We start from the raw sequence: 21,158 nt of genomic DNA on the forward strand, positions 1-21,158 counted from the left end.
ATGTCAAATACAGCATTTAAGTCACCGCCATTGAACTTATCCATAGAATTCTGAAATATTTCAAAAAATTTGAAACAAACATTTAAAATAATATTTTTAAATAAATTTTTTATCTTGTCAGATAGGAGCGAAAGACATAAGCTGTAAGTACATCATTGATGTCAGCTGAACTATGAAATCATCATTTTATTTCAACATAAGTTTCATCAACCTTTAGTTCTAAATAGCTATATAAGTATTTTGAACAATCAGCATAACATATTTTTATTATCCCCACAAACATTAAAATTAATTATTATTTGAAATAATCTAGGAAGCTCTCTAAGGATACATATTTATCTTTTTGTTTAAATCAAGCAAATGGGTTTTCGAAAATGATTAGGCTAGTAGGTATGTAATATTACCTTAAATAACAATACTGGCAGAATTACTTCAAATCTGAAAACAAATAACACTTAAAATAAGCTTTGGAGGATATTTTAATTAATTTTATTAATTAAGTGTTAATCAGATAGGAGCGAAAGACATAAGCTGTAATACATCACTGAATTCAGCTGAACTATGAAATCATCATAATGGGTTTTAAATTAATAAATTTCAAGTAACATTTACTGTAATTTGAGAAACATCTGTCTGTTTTTCAATACTTTCAGTAAAAGCATCCTTTTCTGCCTACAACACCACAGAAAGAGATGTTGAGTTCTTAGTAATATAATAAATATGTCCAATAAAAATTACAATGAATAAGAGTATAGTAATATTAGTATTTTTTCAGTATCTAGCTCCGAATTCTTTCATTACCTTTGCTCTAATTTCTGGGGCTGCTGATGGTAATTATGGCATTAAGGCATGTTAGTTCTAAGATAACCTGAAAAGAAATCAAAGATTATTCACGACGACTTTTTAAAATAAAATAGGTAAGCATCATTAAGTTAGTCAGATAGGAGCGAAAGACAAAGCTGTATGTACATCAGTGTATTCAGCTGAACTATGAAATCATCATAATAACTTACAAATGATGATTGCAAAAAAAGTTTTATATTTTAAATAGTAAAGATATCCAATAGGGACAATAATGTATTATATTAGAAACAAAATTAGTTATAGCAAAATAATTACTATGCAAATATTAGTGAAAAATAGTTACCAATAACAAGCTTATTATTCCCAATATAATTCTAAGCTGTTGTTTGCACATATGAAACAAAAAATATAAATATATAGAAATGAATTATAAATAATCTCCATGAGGTTACTGAATATTTCAGAATGGCTTGGTCTGCATCATATCTCACAACTGGTGTCCCTAATCTAAATGATGCTACTTTTAAAAAATTAAGTTAAAAATACTAAATTACTTACAAGATAAGAAAATACCTTGATTACAAACCCTAAGCTCATTATATTAACCTGTTGTGAGACAACTGGAGTATTTCTGCTGCACTGCGATATCATCATTAAGGGAATAAAAAAAAATAAACCCTAAAAATTATGAATAACAAGAATTACATACCTGACAAATTGACCCAGAGTTAAACTATCACTCAAATAGCTAGCTAGCTAGCTAGCTTCTGAAACAATAGTCAAGTTTAAGGCATTTTATTACATAATAATTATCATACATTAATTTTTGGTATAAAATGAAATCATGAGAAAATACATAAGATGCAAATCATTATTTTATCAATGGTTAGCACTTTTAATCATTTTATATTACAAAAAAACTACCACTCCTAAATTTAAGAGTCTAGTCACCTTTAGATTCAGGCTTCTTGTACTTTCCCTGTACAAAAATTCTTGGGACATTAATGCCTTCTTTGAAATTGACAGTTCTCCGCTGCACATAGGTATTTGAAAGAATTTCAAATCCAGCTTGGGTGAAAAGATTGGCCAATTCTTCTTCAGTAAAATAATATGATCTGTAACATAATCAATATGAAAAATCCAGTGCTAAAACATATTCATAATTAACATGATATTTCAAAAATTAGCTTACCGAGTACCATCTTGTCGCATGTAGAAATTCTCAGATATTTTATGACCAGGTTTAAACCTTAATTGTGCCATATCGTATCTTCCATAATCTCTGAATAATAGAACCCCACCAGGCTTCAAGGCTTTATATGCAACGCTAGCCACGTGCGCCCACATGTTTGGATTAATTGCAGATAACACAAATATTAAACTAGCTATATCTGCCACATTCTTAGTAACATTCTCGAAAAGATCATCTGTGGTGAGATCTGCACAGAAAGCTTTAACACGACATTCGTTATACAATTTATTTGACTTAACAAAATCGATGGCACGTGGTGAAAAGTCACATGCGTAGAAATAAAAATTGGAGAAACCTTCCTCTAATAATGGAAATATCATGTTTCCTACTCCACATCCCAGTTCAAGAAATACGACTTGTTGCTCAGAGTCAAAATTTATCAATTCTTGAAACTCACGTGTTGTCCAATGGCGGTCGCGAAAGAACTTTGTTTCATTTCTTTTATAAAATATATCCCAGTGTCTCTTAGCCTCTCTGTCGAGTTTCGCTGCTTTAGCTTCATGGATAATACGCGTATTTTGAGATTCTAGCAGTTTCATATCGTCATCAGTTAATTGCTTCAAGCGGTGAAGAAATACGTCGCCGTTGTGAGCAATATTTTCATCCGTTTCCATCTTGACGAGTACTTATTCGTTACGATAAAAACTAGTTTAATAAGTTCCCCATTGGTGTTAACAATATTAATTACGTTCTATGTACATATTTACCATTTGGTTAAGTTTGAAACTTTGTAATATGGTGATAAAGACACACCGCACTGTAGTCAGCGCTACCGAATTAACTACAGTACACTATTACTTCTAGCGAAGAACTAAACGGTAGCAAGTAGACTGTAGTTCAGAACGACCAATCATAGATAATAATAATACACAATGTCGGCACAGCTAGAGCAAACGCCACAGATTATATGGAATGGATAATTAACATGAATGGACGTATTCACCAGAGACAAGACAATCGGGTATGGAATAACAAATCAATTTTTTTATTATTTTTTTAGTTATCAATTTGTATTTCACTTCTTGATTGATTACCCGGGATTATCCGTAAATTATGAGACGAATGTGAAATCTGTAGTAAAAGAAAAAGACAGGACTACTCATGCTTTGTAACGTTTAGTAATAGATTAGATTGTCTTTTAATTTACTTGCTGGAATAGGGAATAAAATTACGCGATAACCGCGATGATAGCGAATTTAAAAATGAAATACGATAGCCAAATTAAAATTTTATTTAATTAAACTGAACATCTTGTCGAGCAAGCTCCAACAACATAGGATCGTCAAAGAACTTGTTGATAGACACATCTTCACTAAGCCCCTTACGTCTACGTGTCTTTATCATGAATTCACGAGCCAAGTGAGTGGCTGGCTGGGGTTCCAAGGGTCTGTTAAAATAATTTTTATTTCACTATAATTTAAACTTTACTTTTCCTTTATCATATATTACCTACGAGTCAACGTGTTAGTTTAATGTTAGAAGTATATTGAAGCTCTATGTATTAAGAACGTAGGTTTTTTACATTCTGAAACCTCTTTTATGTTTATCGTATTATATTGTCATCAAATTTATCTTCATCACTGCAGTTTTTTCAGATTCAAATTTGGCTAAACATATTTTTTTAAATGTATTTACACTAGAAAACAATAAATGAGAAATCTATTTCAGGTGTGCTAATGATATCTAAAAGTAAGACAGATTTTAGACCACATAAATCAGAAAATCTTTTATCTATATTATTATATAAATTTAATTGTTTAAGGAAAAAAAACTCACCGTATAATTATACTCTTATCCAAAGGATCTCCAGGCACAATCTGCCAGTGATGGAACACTTGCAGGCAGAAGGCCTGTCCCTGGGTGTGGGTACGTAAATCTGTCTCAAAGCCGAACGAATCTATGGCTGGCACAAATGCCTTGATAGTATACAGAGGAGAACCGGGCACCGGTGCATCTTGAGTTACATGTCCTAAACAACATATTTCATATAAAAAATCGATAATAATTATTTTGTTTTCTCTTTTACAAAATTTACAATACATAATCATATTATTTCATTTATATATAAAGAAACTTTAAAATAACGTTATATAGAAATGCAAAATTTAGAGAGGGTTTATAACCATCAGATGGAAGGGCAAATAACGTATTATTATATTAATTTTTAAATTTTGACTAGTTCAACGTGATTTTAAGTTTTTACATAAAAAATAAAGAGAAATCTAAAAAACTATAATAAATTTGTGACAGAAAAAGAAACTAACCTCTCCGTTTAGCCAGAACTGTGTAAACCGCCGACACACAATCAGCTGGTGCTTGCACTTCCACAAACAAATAGGGCTCCATCAAACGCGGTGTTGCCATTAAGAAAGCCGAATATGCCACCTTAAGAGAAATAACATCTTAACATGAATATAAAATTACCTTTTTTATTACTTTTCATTAAAAATAATTGTTATGAATTTCATCCTCATACTGAACTGGGACTGTCCCTAACTTATTAATAACATACATACATAATTTACCAATGTTCATAAATGTTGGTATTACTAATAGATAATACGAATCAGTGATGTTACAACCTCTTTAAGACTGGGCCTCAGATTTTTGTATCTGTTTCATGGTCATTTGTCAATCTAATACGCAAACAGGTGATCAGCACCATGTGTCTGACACACACGCCGTCGACTTTTTGGGTCTAAGGCGAGCCGGTTTCCTCACGATATTTTCCTTCACCATTCGAGCTAATGTAAAATGAACAATGAAAGTCTATCGATGCACAACCGGGGATCGAAGCTACGTCCTCAGGGATGAGAGGCGGACGCTAAAGCTACTAGGCCAACACTGCTCTATTTTAAAACATTGGTGCTTCAAAAAATTGTCACAAGTGGTTGTCTATTTACTCTTTGCTTTGATTAATATTTAAAAGAGTATATAATCATTTTCACCCTTTCAATCTTAAAAATTATAAGTTTGCTACATACAATACTGTATATTTATAACTTATGACATTTTATATATTTTTTGATCTTATTGCACAAATTTTAATCAATTTCTGTCTGTATCTTAACTATATACAATGTTTTATAATAAATTGAATAAAATAGTTATTCCACGTTGATAAAGTCGCAGGGCGTAAACGTTTTACCCGTCTAGCTGTAGGTATTATCTGTCCTCCACCACGATGTAAGGGCTCTTGAGCGATCACCGCATCCAAAATTTTAAATTTCACATTTCGTATCGGCTCTTCACACAATGGACCTTCCCTGGTACCCCACTGGAATCCTAAAAAATATATAATAATAATAATAAGCCTTTATTTCACATCTTTGACATACATTTGATAAAAAAACATACTTTTTTTATCAAAAAATATATATACTAGTATTATTCGATGGACTGAAATTGTAAATTAGTTTGTTTAATATGAAGTTTAAAGGATTTCATAAAATACTAAGGTAATAATTTATTAGGTAAATAAACTTGTACATTGTTTAGAAGGCAGGGAAGACAACTAATTGTTAACAAATTTAATGATACATGCGATTTGTAATGTGTCTGATTCATTATATTCAAATTATTTGAAATACCTTGAACAATGCTATCCTTGACGGAGGCCAGCAAATGCTTGTCAACCTCTGAGGGTAGCGTATCATCGACCAATATATTTGGACCCGTCGAATCTGGTCCGAACGCCCAAATTGAACGAGCGGCTAGCAAGTCCCAGTCGTACCTGAAATAGCGTGTTTACCAATTTTTATTACTGTTATTTTTGATGTGAAACTTCTTTAGGCGCATGAGGGTAAAATGTTAACGAATTAAACGTATAACAATATTATTAGCGTCATGAAGATGTGCAGCGTTTTTGTCGAAGAAAAGTGAGAGAGCGATGAGACCGATTGAGAGATCGTGAGAAGGGGAGATCGAGAAAAAATACACGCTGTTGCTTGATGTATTCGTTTAGTAGTTTCATAGTAGAACTTTTGAAGGCAATTCTGTCGCATAACGTCTTGTTCAGTAAACGCAGATTTTTATTTTCATTAGCACGTATACAGTGTGTAAACAGTATGAATGTATATACAAATACATTGAGTGATCATACATGATCATGTGTTGGGGCTTTTACCTTAGTAATAATTAACTAACAAAGAAGTTTCACTTCTGACTTGTGTACTTTGTACGCACGCACTTTTTTTAGTTAAGTCTCTAACTATATAAAAATATACAGCCCGAACGTAAAAATAATATTTGATAGTTATGAACGTCCGTGAAACGGAAGATTAGGCAAAAGAAACCTTTCTTTAGAGATAACGATCAACTCCTTTATTTTATAAAAACTAAATTAGTTTAATTCGAACTAAAGTCCGGTTATCTCTTTTTGTCTCATTGTGACATCGTCTTGAAAAAAAGTTTATTTCGATTTTTATACAAAATTTATACAGTTTCAACCGACTCAGCAGCTCGCAATCTTCGTGACAAACAAATGTATTATGTCAAATTTTAAGAACAAAAGTTATTTCATCTAAGGCTCTAATTCTGAATCCTACGTTTTTTACATGGGATTTTATTCCAGGAAAAAGGACAATTGGAAGTGGCTGCCCTAATACTCACTTGGTCTGGAAGAACTCTCCCAATCTCTTCCTGTCCCACGTGACACAAACAGCTCCAGCCTCGATATCTTCGGCTAATCCTCGTTCCAAAGGTTCAGCTATCATTGTCAATTTGTTTCTCTTATTCGGTGTCTCCGCGAAACATTTGAGGGAAGATGTTTCCACTACCGTCTCACAGAATGATACCACAGGATCAGCCACTGAAAGATATTCAAAATTATAATCGTACGCACACTGATGGTTCACAAAGTATATATTTCGCATTAAAGTAGTTAAATCAGAGTGTTAATTGAATCTCTAGATAGTTAATAACATGTCGATATTCAACCAAGTCGCTAGCATTTTTATTTAAATAAAGCAGCGTCCAAAACGTTTAACTATCAGTCTGACCGAAAGCCAGCGTGTTGATTAACAATGCAAGACAAGATGGTAAAACAAGACTTCGCTATGATTATTTATTTATACTTCATTACATTTATACAAAAACAAATAACATAATACATAAATAATATAAGGGATGCAACAGGCGGCCTTATCGCAAACAAGCAACCTCTTTCAGGCAACCCTACACATACTTTTAAAGTGGCCACATCAATAATCTATATATATAAAAATGAATCCCTATTTCCCTTGGTCACGCCATCACGCGTGAACGGCTGGACTGATTTCGCTAATTCTTTTTTTGTTGTGGCTGTTTTTGTCAGGAGAAGGAAGAAAAAATAAGAAAATAGCACGGAAAATTAGAATTAAGGAAAACTTAACCACCATATTAAGTAATCCTGACTTTTGTTACGATAACAATTTTTTTTTCATTTCATTCAATCTTTTTTGATATAACCTTATGGCGTTTGACATGACATTGACATTGCGTGCTGCAGCCATTGTCAAAGATGTAAGAAAAATTGATAACGAAATATTTATAGATTATTATACCAATTCGAAATCAATATTCATAGTTAAGACAGGACAACGTCTGTTCGGGTCCACTAGTTATTTATATAAACACAGTTAAGCTTATTTTAATCAATTAAAATATCCAATCACAAACCATTATTCTATTATTAATAATTCAACATCTAAACGTTAAATGAAAAAAATCACCTTTAATGTCAATCTCCGAGTACATATTCCTGAGGTCATGCATCACACAGTCGAGGTAAAGTTCACCCGTTCCCAATATAACATGTTCACCGCTTTCTTCCACTCTTGTCGAAAGTACTGGGTAAGATTTGTTCACCTAAAAATTGTTCATTTATTCTTCGTAACGTAATTAAATAATTGAATCGGTGATCTCGACAGACTCTCCTTTATCACTACACCACACACTACATGAATACAGATAGATTTTAAAAAGAAATCGTAATAACTTACTTTCCTCAACCCATCAAGCATCTTCGGCAGCTCCGAAGGGTTGACGGGTTCCACAGCTATTTTAACTATGGCTTGAGTGTTGAACCTCAAAGGTTTGAAGGTATGAAGTTCCTCCTCCTCGTCTGCTGAGACAAGGGTACACGTCTTCACTATGGGCTGATCGATACCCTCAATGAGCGCCCAGCATCCTGCAGGTACTCGGTTTAATTCTACCTATAAAAGTAAAAAATATAACAATATACATTAGGATAAATACTTTGCGACTGTAAAAGTATAATATATACAAATATATATAATATTTTAAATTTCATCATAAACATAAGCTTAGTCTAATATTAATCCTATTAATGACAACTTGTATCCTATAAAACAAAATAGGCGAATTAATTAATTGCCGAGAGATTATTGCCTATGCCTTTGTTATGAGATCTGGCAGTAAACGTAAAATATTGGAAATGTTATTTTAACGTTAGAAGTATACTATATGAACAAATACAATTTAGCAACCTAATAAAGTAGTTTTTAAACTGTATTGTAACCCTAGATTAACATTAAGTTTTTTATCCGATTAAAAACTCATTTTAACGGCATTTACTTAATTGTTTTTATATTCGTACATGATTTACAAAATATGGGATCGTTTTAATTATCATGTTACTCACATAAAGCACTTTTCATTCACAGTACTTTAAACGTTAGCACATCACTTACTTTATATCTGGCTTCAAAAATCCAAAGCCGTCCAACATTCATGATCCTAGAATCTTCTTCATCTTGTGTACTGTAGTTTTCTCCTAACACACGGACCGTCTGCCCCGCGTATAACGTACCAGACATTATTCTGGCAAGTACCTATAAATTGTATGAAAGTAGCAGTTTTAGTGCAACATCTGTATAGACTGTTATATGTTAGTAATTAAATTTTAATACAGCTAGAGTACAGTTATATAAGGTCCTTACATATGAAATTGGCGTTTTATCGTACTGGCCACTTTGACCTCAAATACCTCTTTCTTTGGTTAGGAATTTCAAATTCAAATTTGTACAGCTATTTACTCATGTATTTGTGCTTCGATGACGTCATTCATTTGTTTTTTTCTGTTTGCGTCACTCATTTTACAAAATGGAAAACTTAAAGTATCGCATTATTTACGAGTACGAGTTACGCCGTGGCACTAGTGCTGCGGAAACGACTCGAAGGGTGAATGATGTGTATGGCGGTCATGTTGCAAAAGAAAACACAGTTCGTTTTTCGTTCCAACGTTTTCGTTCTGGAAATTTCGACCTGCAGAACAAGCCCCGTGGACGGCCTGAGACCCAAGTTGATAATGAAGTATTGAAGGCTACTGTGGAAGCGGATCCATCGCAAACCACATCCGAGTTAGCTGCAGGCTGCAGTGTTAGTGATAAAACTGTTTTAATTCACTTGAAGCAAATTGGGAAAATTCAAGAATTGACTGAAGCAAACCGGCAAACGCACGTCGACTGCTGCGTTACATTACTGAACCGGCATAATAATGAAGGTATTTTAAACCGAATCATTACCTGTGATGAAAAATGGATTCTTTAAGATAATCGGAAGCGCTCAGCGCAATGGTTGGATCCTGGCCAGCCAGCCAAATCCTTTTTTTTTTTTTTTTTTTTCGTCAGGAAATGCTTTTACGCATATCCCTACGGTATTTTACACCAGCAGGGATTATGTGGGACTCAGACTTAATAAACCCTACCCACTAAAACCTGACGGATGACTTCAGCTCGCCAAAGGGCGACGGCAGGTAACAGCTGAGCCCTATCCTTACCCCCGCCAAACGCGAATGCCACAATGCCACATGACTCCTCTCACACACAAATCTTCCAAATCTTAACTTAGGGCAGACGTGCGAAAACACGGCGTCGCTGCCCCGGTCGTCGTTTCCTTACTTGCGGAGCATCTGAATCATTTTCACGCTGACGCTCCGCATTCTCTTTCTGACTCATGACGGCCTCACAAAAAGCCTTGAAGGCATTCCAAGGACCGTCATTGTCAGCTTCCACCATTCTTTGAATAATTAGTGGAAGCGACAGATTGCCATCAATGCTATCAGCAAGCACCGAGCGAAAGTAGTCCCAAGCCGGACACTCCTCCACTGTATGCCTCACCGTATCATCTAAACAGTCACAATGATGACAAGCGGGTGTCGCCTCTCTTCCAACGATGCGATGCAGATAACTTCCGAAGCATCCATGGCCAGAGAGAACCTGCACGAGCCGATAGGAAAGCGATCCCCACCGTCGGTCCACCCAGTGTTTCAAAAAGGGACGAATAAGGACTCCATTCTTGCAAAATTAAGCGGCGATACTCCTCCTTCCACACCTTGACTACCTCCAGAGGTGGGTCTTCAGCTCTTCTCCAAAAAATGTCTCCCAAAGCCAGAGCTTCCAAGTGCCAAGGTGGAGTGGCGGCTATGACACATGCTGCATCACAGGATACTGTACGGTATGCCCTCGCAATTCTAATGGCAACTTTACGCTGTGACCGCCTCAGTATACCTTTGTTGTAAAATGTCAACTTATCCGCCCATATCGGACAACCATAAAGAGCTTTCGCACGTACTACACCAGCATAAAGAAGCCTACAGCCCTCGCCTGGCCCACCGATATTTGGCATTATACGACCCAAAGCCATTGCAGTTGACTCAAGCTTGGGTGCCAGGGCTGCAAAATGAGCTTTGAAAGTCCAACGGGCATCGAGAACCAACCCGAGGTATTTCAAAGTCGACTTTACTGCCATATGAACGCCATCTACAATTATTTCAGCGCCTCTAGGTGGAGACCTCCTAGCAAAACAAATGACTTCAGATTTTTGTAAAGCCACTCGAAGACCAAGTCGCCTTATACGAGTCACTACTTGTTCTACTCCAGCAGCAGCTAACAAACTCGGCTCTTGATAATTACATCCCTTGGCCGTCACAAGGGTATCGTCAGCATAACATATTAAGCCTACTCCTGGCATCAGTCTACCTCGAAGGACTGCATCAAATCCAATGTTCCACAAAAGGGGCCCAAGAACCGACCCTTGGGGAACTCCACATCGAACCTGATAACATCTCCAACCTTCCCGACTTGGATATATGATCGATCGTTCAGAGAGATAAGCTCCTACTACATGTCGTAAGTAAACAGGCACACCATGATAAAAGAGACCGTCCATAATCGCTCTCCAGGGAATAGTATTGAATGCATTTGCAATATCTAGCGAAACCGCCAACACAACCCCACCACCAGAGACAGTTTCTTCGCACAAGTCCCTTAACCTAGCTAAGGCGTCAATTGTAGAGCGAGCACGCCGAAAACCGAATTGAGAATCAGACAGATTTGGACCAACGATCAGAAGATGCTTCTCGATGCGCGAGACAATTATTCGCTCAAACAGTTTTCCCACCTCAGGAAGTAAAACAATAGGTCTATACGCCGAAGGTGAATCTACCGGTTTCCCGAACTTCCTAAGAAGAAGCAATTGACCGACTTTCCAGCTACTAGGGAATATGCCGTTCCTCAAAAGATCAGAAAGGAGATCTCGAAATCTGTTAGATAAACCATTATTAAGAGATTGCGCCAAAACCGTTCCATGCAATCCATCAGGACCAGGAGCGGTTCTTTTGTTTTGAATTTTAAAAATACCTGCCCCTAACTCACCCTCTGACACCTCAGGAATATCCTCTGAACGATCAAAGTCAACATTAATAAAAGGAATAGAATCACAAGGAAACAGCCATGTAACAACCATCTCAAGAAACGTTGGCTCCATTGTGGATGTTAGCGGCGGCCTCCAGGGACGGAGTTTACTCATGACAATATTATATGGTCGCCCCCACATATCACGATCCAAGGAGTTCAGGAGCTCCTTCCATGCCCTATCCTTTGCTTCAGCTATTTCCATCCGAAGAGCCCTTTTTGCTGCTTGATAAGAAGAATATAAACTTGCCTCTTCGTCCTGATCACGGTAACTGAGATGCCTTCTTCTAAAACGCGTGTACCGGCGACGTGCCTTAACACACTCCGCTCGTAGTTGGGCTAGTTCGGATGACCACCAATAGACGCTTTGCTTAGGTGAGATGGGACCGATCCGGGGCATAGCAACGTCACTGATACGAGTGAGTTCCTAAACCATTCCACCTCAGAATCAATTGTAATATTTGAAGGTTTGGGATTCCAAGCTTCTACTAACGATACCTCGAAAAGCGCATCTTTGTCTAGATTTTTTCGGGACCATCTAGGACCTATCTCAGATGGAGCAGGACCCGGAATACTTACAGAAGAATCATTGATGTCAAAGCGAATGTACTTGTGGTCTGATAAAGTTTCAACATCTGACAACACCCTCCATCTATAAACATAACTTGCAAGTGCAGGACTTGAAAAAGTAACGTCCACAATAGAGCCACCATTCACACGTACGCAAGTCTGAACATTACCCCGATTCAGAGACACCAAATTATGAGCAGCTAGCCAATCCAACAAAGCGTCACCACCTTCATCAGTTACTGGAGACCCCCACACTGTAGATTTAGCATTGAAGTCTCCAGCGACAATAAGATCGAGCGGTCGACACCATGAAATAAGACAGCCCAGTTCGGACAAAAACGTTTCAAATTCAGCAAGCGTTTTATTAGGGGAAAAATAAGCACCGACAACTGCAATTCTTCCAATCTTTAAAGCAACACAACCTCTACCCTGCATTGTTGAAGCAACTGACAGCAAGTTGACATCATTTATAAAAATCGCAACAAGACCATCACGGTCACCGACCCAGTTGTTTTTATCTGGAACCATGTATGGTTCTGAAACAATCCCTATATTAACGATCCACTGTGTCAAACTCTGAATTAAAAGGTCTTGAGCACTTGCACAGTGGTTCAGGTTAGATTGAATAAAACGTAGATCCATACTAACTAATTACAATTTCTTGGGTCTCCATTATGTCACTGCACAAAGATGGTTCTACTGAAACCTTCGTGTTGAATCTTCTCGGCAACTTTTGACTGGGAGCAGTACAAGCTTTCCCCCCAGTCGATGATCCGCTGTTTTACCAGCCGCAATACACAGAGGACATTGCGGTTTGGATGAACAAACAGACGCACGATGACCTGGCTGGCCACACCGGTAACAAGACTTACTACGGTCTATTTCCGCCGTACAACGAGCTGCAACATGACCAGCTTGCAAACAGCGGAAGCACCTTAGTTCTCGTTGTTGCAGCACCGTCACCCTAGCTGAAGACCAGCCTACAAGCAGACGACCTTCAGACAGTTTCTTTGCAGCTTCCACCGGGCATTTCACCCACACCGCAAAGAGACCCGTCTTATCTTGACGAACTTCACCAACTCTAACATGATCGGATGAGCACTCCCCTTTCTTACACACAGCGTATTTTACTTCGTCAGCAGTAACAGAATCGTCTAAGCTTGATACTCTTACTTCAACAGATTTAACAGGTCTCGACACAAGGATACCCTTCGTACCATAGCACTCCCTTAATTTTTTAGCCAGAACATCTGCTTTCTCTCCTCCACCTTCACCAGTGACTTGAATAATGGCAGCACCAGTTGCGGCACGTCTAAACCTAACTGCTTCAATTCCCAACTCCTCTAGCCTAATCTGTCCTTTCGCTTCTTTAATAGCCTCCGCATATGTTACGCCTTTTTTCAGAATTTTCGCCGGAACAGTTACAACAACAGCAGCTGTACGGGGCGTACGCAGTCTTGGCTTTTTAACTGGTGCCTGAAAACCTGTTACTATTGGTTGAGCTAACACAGCACCCGACCTTTCCCTTTTCTTCTTTTTTCTTTTTTTTCCTTTCCCAACAATCAACCAATGCTCTTTAGAAAGGTTGGAAGCCAATTGCAGAGGCGAGGGCTGAGCAATAGCAGATACCTTTTCAATGGCCATTATTTCATCTCCTGCAATTCTTTTATTTTTCTTCTTTTTTGAAATAGAGGATGGTAGTTGGGGCAAATCAGTAGATGCTGCTTGCACCAAGCCTCTGCTATTCACCTGCCTATTATTCTGGGATTGATCTGGCTCAAATCTAGGCGGCCTAACGATCTTGCATCGGTCCGCAGCTAGAGAAGGCCTTAATACAGGTGCAGGATTAAACCTAGGCTCAAGACTCTATTATCCGCGCATTTAATCTATCCCCGATACGGCGCATCTGATTCGCCTCAAATTCCTCGAGGAGAGAAGGAGTAAGCAATGGCTCCTTTGAATTAACTCCAATATGTTTCCGAAGATCCGTCATATCGTGCTGGAGTATCTCAATTTGCTTTTTAAGGCGCTCGTTGTCTTCACGCAGAGATCGAGTTTCCTCAGAAACTGAACGTTGAGCAAGTACCCCAATATCCTTCCGCATGTCCGCAATGGCATTTTTTGCCATATGGACCCATTGACCTTTGATATTGGACGATTTTGTGGCAACCTTTTCAACAACTCCCAGGCTAGCCTCAATCCTCTTTACTAAATCCAATGACATATCCTCGCCCTGTTCCGACACCAAGACAGAAGATAAAGTGCATCGTGTTTCTCGAGCTTGAATTTCCAATGCTAAAAGCTCTTCTTCCTCTCGAGCCTTTTTCTCAGCTCTTGATTCTTTTAACTTGGCAGACTTGTTAGTAGCAACCGAATCCACATTCTCGCCCTTAGTGGATGGCCGACCTCTGCCTTTACGCCGCGTTATCTTTGAAGACGCCTCTCTTGCGATATCTGAATCGGTGTCAGCGACTTCTCTGAAACGCTTCCGGGAGCTCCAAAAGCGCGATGAACCTGTCAAAGACTCCCTTGCTACAACACCTGAGTATGTGGAAGAATCCGACATCTCAGGGCACTCCAACATAATATCACCGGGGGGCGCTGGCAAAACAAAATGATCGCCCGCCATTGCCACTCCAGCTTCCTGCTCAGCCGCATCACACGGCATCTCCACACTAACATCTTCTTTTGATTTGTTTTTTTTGTTTTTTAGATTATTTCTTGTTGTCATTTCATAAATTATTTTTCCATGGGGGAAAAACATAGTCCACCCAGGTGGTGCCCCCTGCACCTAGGTAACCCTTATACCACTCGGAGGACGGGAGGTATCCGAGGGATGGCCGCTAGCGACTGACTTTACTCACCAGCCACCTGTAAACACAGGTAACCGACACCGCGCAAAACCTACAAGGCGCCCCAATGTCGGGAATTTAAGGGTTTTTTATTGAGATTTTCCTTTCTCTCAAGGCCGGCCAATTAAGGCAAGCCCCCCTGGCCACAAGCATGCCGCTAGACATGACAACGGCACACGCAGGAGGTAACAGGTTGCCCGACGGAGAGTCGAAACCCACCCGGAAACTGCTTATCGCAGCCACCAGATCCGTCGCGCCACAGACCTAGAAGGTCATCCACCATATGCAGAGCATTACAAATGTATATATAAAATAATAATAATAATAATAAAAATACACAACACCGGTCGTAACCGATTCAAAAATTGAACCGGGGGCACGCCCTGAGCCCACCAGTTTTGGTCCACGCCAGTTGGATGTCGGAAGTCCAACCGGTCGGAAGTCCAAAAACAATGTGCCAAGAGCAATGCTCTTGATATTCACTAATACGAGCTAAACTACAAAGTTCAGTCCATACATTTCCCCAAGGTGCTGGCTTACACCCCAGATATAAGGATACACCAAATGAAGCGCACAAACGCTGGCCGGCCATCCCAACGTGCGAAAATAGATGACGCACACCCTCCCCTTACGACCACTACTTCTACTGTTGTTCATCAAGTTTCTTCTATTTAAAGAAGCCTACTGAGAACTGTACCATCGGTCCAATCGGCTTCCCTAAAGTGCTGGCTTGCACTCCAAGTACTAGAGCCCCCCCGGCACGTCAAGGCTTGGACCTTGGGGGGAAACCAGCCAAATCCTGCCCCAAGCGAAAATTAACCCCAAAAAAGTTACTTGTAAGCGTTTGGTGGACTAGTGCCGGTATTGTTCATTGCAGTTTTCTCAAATCTGGCCAGACTATTAGGGCTGATGTCTATTGTCAGCAATTGCAAACCATGATGGAAAAGCTAGCGGCTAAACAACCTAGGCTGGTCAATCGCTCCACGCCACTGCTACTTCACGACAACGCTAGACCACACACTGCACAACAGACGGCTACCAAATTAGAAGAGCTTCAATTGGAATGTCTAAGACATCCTCCGTACTCCTTGCTGGACCTTGCTCCAACAGATTACCGTTTTTTTTTTCGAAATTTGGACAACTTCTTGCAAGGGAAAAAATTTAACTCTGATGGGGCAGTCCAAATCGCCTTCACAGATGTTATTGATTCCTGTCCGACTGTTTTTTTTTAGTAAAGGGATCAATGAACTACATATGAAATGGCAAAAGTGCATAGAAAACAATGGTTCATACTTTGATTAATTAAATATATTATATTTAAAAATATTCGACTTTTTGTTCCTCCCATACAAAATGCCAATTTCATATGTAAGGACCTAATATTTTTCTATCTATAAAAAGATATATGTATTTAACATTACAAGTTTTACACAGACACATCAACTATAATAGAAGGTAGAAAATACAAAATTAAAAAACAAAGTATGGAAATGGAAAACACATAATGAATTTAAAAATAAAGACAAAATCGTAAAATTAAAACATAAATGTAAAAAGAACGTCATTAAGAGGAAAAACAAAATTACGATAAATATGAAGACTGCTGGAAAATAAATCAATATTAAAGTGCCTAATTGCATAAGGCTTTTGTTTATAAACAAACAATTTCCTAACAAAATTGAATTAAAATCGCATGAAAAATTACTTGCAAACATTGGAAACTCACCAAAAAGAATGTGCAATCATCAGTGGGATACATCTTAGTCGTATGAGCCACGAGACGACCCGACTGATCACAATTGAGCATGTCATCGTATAATGGACCAGAAGCACCACGATAGCAGTGAGCCACTTTACGCGGGGCAGCGTCCAACGGGGAAGGCACATGGCGGGTCACCATATCCACGAAGCCGCTAGAATATATTTAACTGGATAATGGAATTTCTATGCGAGTAAAGTCTTATTACTCTTATAGTTTTGTGACCTTTCGATTGAGGTACACACGCATATGGTATAGTCAGAAGAAAATCTACATTTGCATAGATATTCTAGGGGCGGTTTAAGACTAGCGTATTTTTCTGCGCGTATACGGTCGTTTCAGCATACGCGCTTCAAAAACCCGCGAGCGTAAACTGGCATAATTCGGCGTGTTCGTTCGAAATGATAGTGGCATCATGTCAGTATCAATAACGATTCTGAGGAAGAAACATTGCTATTTGCTTATACGAGCTTAGAAGCGTGTCAACGCTTGTACGAGTTGAGCGTGTGCCAAAGCGCCTTTACGTGCCTACATCCGCTTCCAAAGACGAGCTTATACACGCGTAAATACGACAGTCTGGACCGTCCTAAGTCAGAGTAACGTAAGTCAAAAATGTATTTTATTTTGACTTACGGTAGTCATAGTTCGCGCTATCGTATTTAGTATAGGCTAAATTGCTAAATACTTTTCCCATTTAATCACTTCGAGTCGCTGTTTAGAAAGTATCAACCACTAAGTCAAATAAGTTAAAGCTGTTTATTAGGATGATTTAAAAAAGTCAGTGGCGCTACAACGTTTTTAGGTCTAGGCCTCGTAAATCAATTAGAAATTTACCCAACATCCACATTTATCCATATGGTGTAAAACGAACCTGTAAATTTTATAATTCATTAAAATAAGCAGCGTCACCACAGGAATTACTTGTCTAGCCAGTCATTTAGTATTACCAGCGGACAGCGAAGTATGGGAGGGTTCTTACTTACGAGGGAACATAATAGCTTCAACTCTGTTAAGAGTGTGCATTCACTGAATACACAGGAACACAGGACCATACATACATTGTAAATGAAATCTCAAAGAAAACGAATCTTATGCTGGAATACATAAAATTAAATTAGGCTTTGCGCACTTCTGTAAGACTCGTCGTAACTTTTCAGTTTTGCATGATGTTTGATGACGGCTTAGTTATTTGACGAATTTAAATCCTTCTAAGTCAAAACTTTGTTAAGTATGGCTCCCGTGTGTCATATCCAAGACGAAGTCACACTTATAAGTCTAGGCTAAGTCGTAATGGTTAGTCAACTGCACGAAACTCACCAAAAATCACCAAAGAACCGACTGCATACAAGTCGCAATAATGGACGCACATTTAATTTGGACTCTTGCTTTGTCAATTTGATACCTAGCTCCGCTAATACATCTGGTAGCGTGGTGTCTACATCTCCTACCACCTGTAAAGCAAAAATTTAATAAAGACGGTGTTACATACCAAATTCATATACAGTGTAAATTCCATGTAACGACCCTCGATTTAACGATAACAACTGAGTAATAAAGTACTTTGAAGTTGCTAAATTTAGTAAAAATTGCGCAGCTGTGTACGTTATATATATACCAGAAATTAAATTACTACCCTTTTAAAATAATCTTATATAATATTACACAGTTGATCATAAACATACTATCTTTTTCCTCAATAGCTTTAGGGAGTGCCCTAATCCCTATTTTCTTATAATTTATTTGTGCCCTAATTCTCTTAAAGTTTATATAATATATGTTTAACGGAATAGTACAATACTAGTTTCAAATAACAGTGACATGCTGTTACTTTGTTTTTGTTATTAGAGACTACATAGATAACCGTTAATCATTATGCAGACAAACATATAACAATATTATATTTTTACTGCAGTACTTTTGTCGAGAATAATTATAGATAATACATTCATACATCATAATATACATAAATTTACATCGACATATTTTACCTGTGCGAATATCTTATACAAAGGCTCCAAAATAAATTCCACAAAACTTCTCTGTGCAGAAGAGTGTGGTTGTTTCTTGCTGAACCGTCTTGTTTTGGCATTAAAGTAAACATCTCCCCATAGCCAAGCTGCCATATCTGAAGCTCTTAGGCCACTTGTACTATGTGTATTAGCATACATTGCGGCAAATGACTCCAATGTAAAACAGACATCATACAGGGAAGATGCAAAGCAGATGTTTCCTATAATTTTTAGGAAATTACAAGTTACACAAATATAATTATGGTTTTTTTATAGTCCGGATTAGTAAAGCAAACCAATCTATAATAACATGGTGCTTCCTGTGGGGTAGGTGTGTTTTCCACGCAATTACAATAGCTAAATGATATAATATATAATACAATACAGAAAAAGAAAATAACTGTTTATGTCTAACAATGTTATGCTATACTTACCCAGCAAAGGCGAAAAGACGGTCACAGGTTCATCAGGATTATCTTGTGAGTGAGTGGTTTCACAAACTGAGTTCAGCTCGTCTATAATATGTCTCAATTTATAATATGCATCTGCTGGGGGAAGTTTGAGTTCCAAAATCAATCTATCAATTTTGTTTATACAAATTGTAAGTGGAACTCGTTCTTGTACTGCATGACGAAGTAATCGTTCAGTATTAAGCATTATGCCTTCAGCAGCATCAACAAATAGAATGGCACCTGTGTAAGAAAATTTTGTTATGAAATATTTCTTGGTGGATTTAACAATCACAACTTATAAAAACTGGTAATTATAATATGTTTTATAGTAAGTTATAAAATCAAAACTATTAATTTAATTAACAACAAATTATATTCAATTACCATCAGAAATTCTTAAAGCAGCAGTTACTTCGTCACTAAAGTTAACATGTCCTGGGGTATCCATTATATTCAGCAAATGGGATTTTCCCTTTATGTCCTTTAAAAGGAGTGTCACAGGCATTGATTTTATGGACACGCCCCTTTCTTGCTCAACAAATAGAGTATCTGTATATCTCATTGGTATGGTTGTATCATTATTAATTGTGTCAGGGTGTGTTTGACGAATTAAACAGTCAACAAATGATGTTTTTCCTGAAATTATTAAAAACATGATAAATAATATTTTTAGGATAATAATACTTGAAATTTGAAGACAAATAAAGACAAAAATTATAATGCATAAACATACTAGAAGGCTCAATAATTACATCTAGCAATCCTTTATTTCTCATCATATTACACAATAGTACTCAACAATACATTCCATAGCATAAGGCTTAACTAATTTTATGATCAAAAAGACAGTATGATGCTAAAATAGTTTACTTAAAAACACACATCATTATTGTATTATATTAATAAAGGATAACAAGCAAGTCCAGAATACTTAGTTTATGTAATACCATTATGTAAATGTCCCATCAGGGTAATATTTCTCATTAAATTAGTATTATCAAGCATATCAGCCAAATACTCCATATCATATGCAGTGTGTGGCAACTGTTGCTCTTGGAGTTGAAACTTTTTATGCTTAACTGGCTCAATCAGTGGCTTATCCAGGGCTTGGGTGTCTTCTTCTTGAACAACTGTTTCGACATCTGGACCATATACTTCAATGGCTTGTGGATAGTACCTAAAATGTCATAATTTAAGTGTATTGAAAATTTATATTGTAAGTAAATGAAAAATTGTAATTGAGTACATAAAATCATAATACCATACTGTTTACTGAACAAACAAATGGCGAAGGTAAGGCAATGAAGATATTTTTATAGATTGATAACGAGTATTTTTTTATAACCTAACTTCATTAAAGACAAGTAAAAAAAATACCGTTTGTCTTCATGAAGTACGACAGACATAGGTGCCACTTCAGGCTCTGCATCAGCATCCTCATCTTCTTCCATAGCCTCATCATCTGCTTCCCGATTATCACCCCCATACACACTCTGCTCATCTTCTGAGTCAGATTCTAAGTCCGGGCCGATATAGTTGCCGAACTCATCGTACAATTCACCATCCATATTTTTAAGCTTTTAAATACCTCCGTTAAAAGAAGCAATTACGTTACAAAAATATACGAAAAGCGAAAAGGTTAGCTTAAAGCAAACCAAAACAAACGAATTATGATTGCAACGCCGCTATTAACTATTTTGACACTAATAATTATTGAAATTTGACAGTTTAGCATTCACTGTCCACGTATATGTCTATCAAATTT

The 21,158-nt window shown here is 37.4% G+C and overlaps 2 protein-coding genes and 3 non-coding genes across 8 annotated transcripts; all 5 read right to left on the reverse strand.

The window, feature by feature from the left end:
• Positions 1-19: 19 nt before the first annotated feature.
• On the reverse strand, positions 20-2,884 carry LOC123716152 (tRNA N(3)-methylcytidine methyltransferase METTL6). Of its 4 annotated transcripts, none has more exons than XM_045671762.1 (7): positions 1,997-2,884; positions 1,756-1,919; positions 1,514-1,568; positions 1,148-1,183; positions 802-868; positions 405-438; positions 20-50 (listed from the first exon to the last, which is right to left on the reverse strand). In XM_045671762.1, the coding sequence occupies exons 1-3, from the start codon at positions 2,668-2,670 to the stop codon at positions 1,561-1,563; spliced, it is 846 nt and encodes a 281-aa protein (XP_045527718.1). In that variant the 5' UTR covers positions 2,671-2,884; the 3' UTR covers positions 20-50; positions 405-438; positions 802-868; positions 1,148-1,183; positions 1,514-1,560. The 4 variants fall into 4 exon arrangements, with proteins under 4 accessions (XP_045527718.1, XP_045527699.1, XP_045527726.1 ...); XM_045671743.1 differs by having other exon boundaries at positions 1,514-1,571; positions 1,997-2,883; XM_045671770.1 differs by lacking the exon at positions 1,148-1,183.
• LOC123716712 lies at positions 110-200 on the reverse strand. The gene has a single exon (XR_006754602.1). It is a non-coding gene; the product is annotated as a small nucleolar RNA snR60/Z15/Z230/Z193/J17 (small nucleolar RNA).
• Positions 500-580, reverse strand: LOC123716715. Its single transcript, XR_006754603.1, has one exon. It is a non-coding gene; the product is annotated as a small nucleolar RNA snR60/Z15/Z230/Z193/J17 (small nucleolar RNA).
• LOC123716705 lies at positions 929-1,012 on the reverse strand. Its single transcript, XR_006754601.1, has one exon. It is a non-coding gene; the product is annotated as a small nucleolar RNA snR60/Z15/Z230/Z193/J17 (small nucleolar RNA).
• A 387-nt stretch (positions 2,885-3,271) lies between the features above and the next one.
• On the reverse strand, positions 3,272-21,098 carry LOC123716123 (116 kDa U5 small nuclear ribonucleoprotein component). Its single transcript, XM_045671696.1, has 16 exons — positions 20,771-21,098; positions 20,341-20,570; positions 19,778-20,029; positions 19,376-19,633; positions 18,921-19,162; positions 18,250-18,383; positions 16,900-17,086; positions 8,749-8,889; positions 8,038-8,250; positions 7,768-7,903; positions 6,668-6,866; positions 5,647-5,789; positions 5,205-5,341; positions 4,321-4,441; positions 3,833-4,025; positions 3,272-3,443 (listed from the first exon to the last, which is right to left on the reverse strand). The coding sequence occupies exons 1-16, from the start codon at positions 20,959-20,961 to the stop codon at positions 3,290-3,292; spliced, it is 2,931 nt and encodes a 976-aa protein (XP_045527652.1). The 5' UTR covers positions 20,962-21,098; the 3' UTR covers positions 3,272-3,289.
• Positions 21,099-21,158: the final 60 nt, after the last annotated feature.

The sequence above is a fragment of the Pieris brassicae genome, chromosome 1 (genome assembly GCF_905147105.1).
Source record: "Pieris brassicae chromosome 1, ilPieBrab1.1, whole genome shotgun sequence".
Classification (NCBI taxonomy): domain Eukaryota; kingdom Metazoa; phylum Arthropoda; class Insecta; order Lepidoptera; family Pieridae; genus Pieris; species Pieris brassicae.

What these genes read in the sequence shown, in the direction of transcription:
- LOC123716123 (XM_045671696.1), bottom strand. Translation starts at nt 20,961, where the DNA reads ATGGATGGTGAATTGTACGATGAGTTCGGCAACTATATCGGCCCGGAC. An exon ending in ATGATTGCACATTCTTTTTG is followed by an intron (nt 8,890 to 16,899) that starts GTGAGTTTCCAA and finishes TACAATTTATAG; the next exon opens with GTACTTGCCAGAATAATGTC. An exon ending in TGCTTGATGGGTTGAGGAAA is followed by an intron (nt 7,904 to 8,037) that starts GTAAGTTATTAC and finishes AACAATTTTTAG; the next exon opens with GTGAACAAATCTTACCCAGT.
- LOC123716152 (XM_045671752.1), bottom strand. Translation starts at nt 2,670, where the DNA reads ATGGAAACGGATGAAAATATTGCTCACAACGGCGACGTATTTCTTCAC. An exon ending in ATGCGACAAGATGGTACTCG is followed by an intron (nt 1,920 to 1,996) that starts GTAAGCTAATTT and finishes ATTATGTTACAG; the next exon opens with ATCATATTATTTTACTGAAG.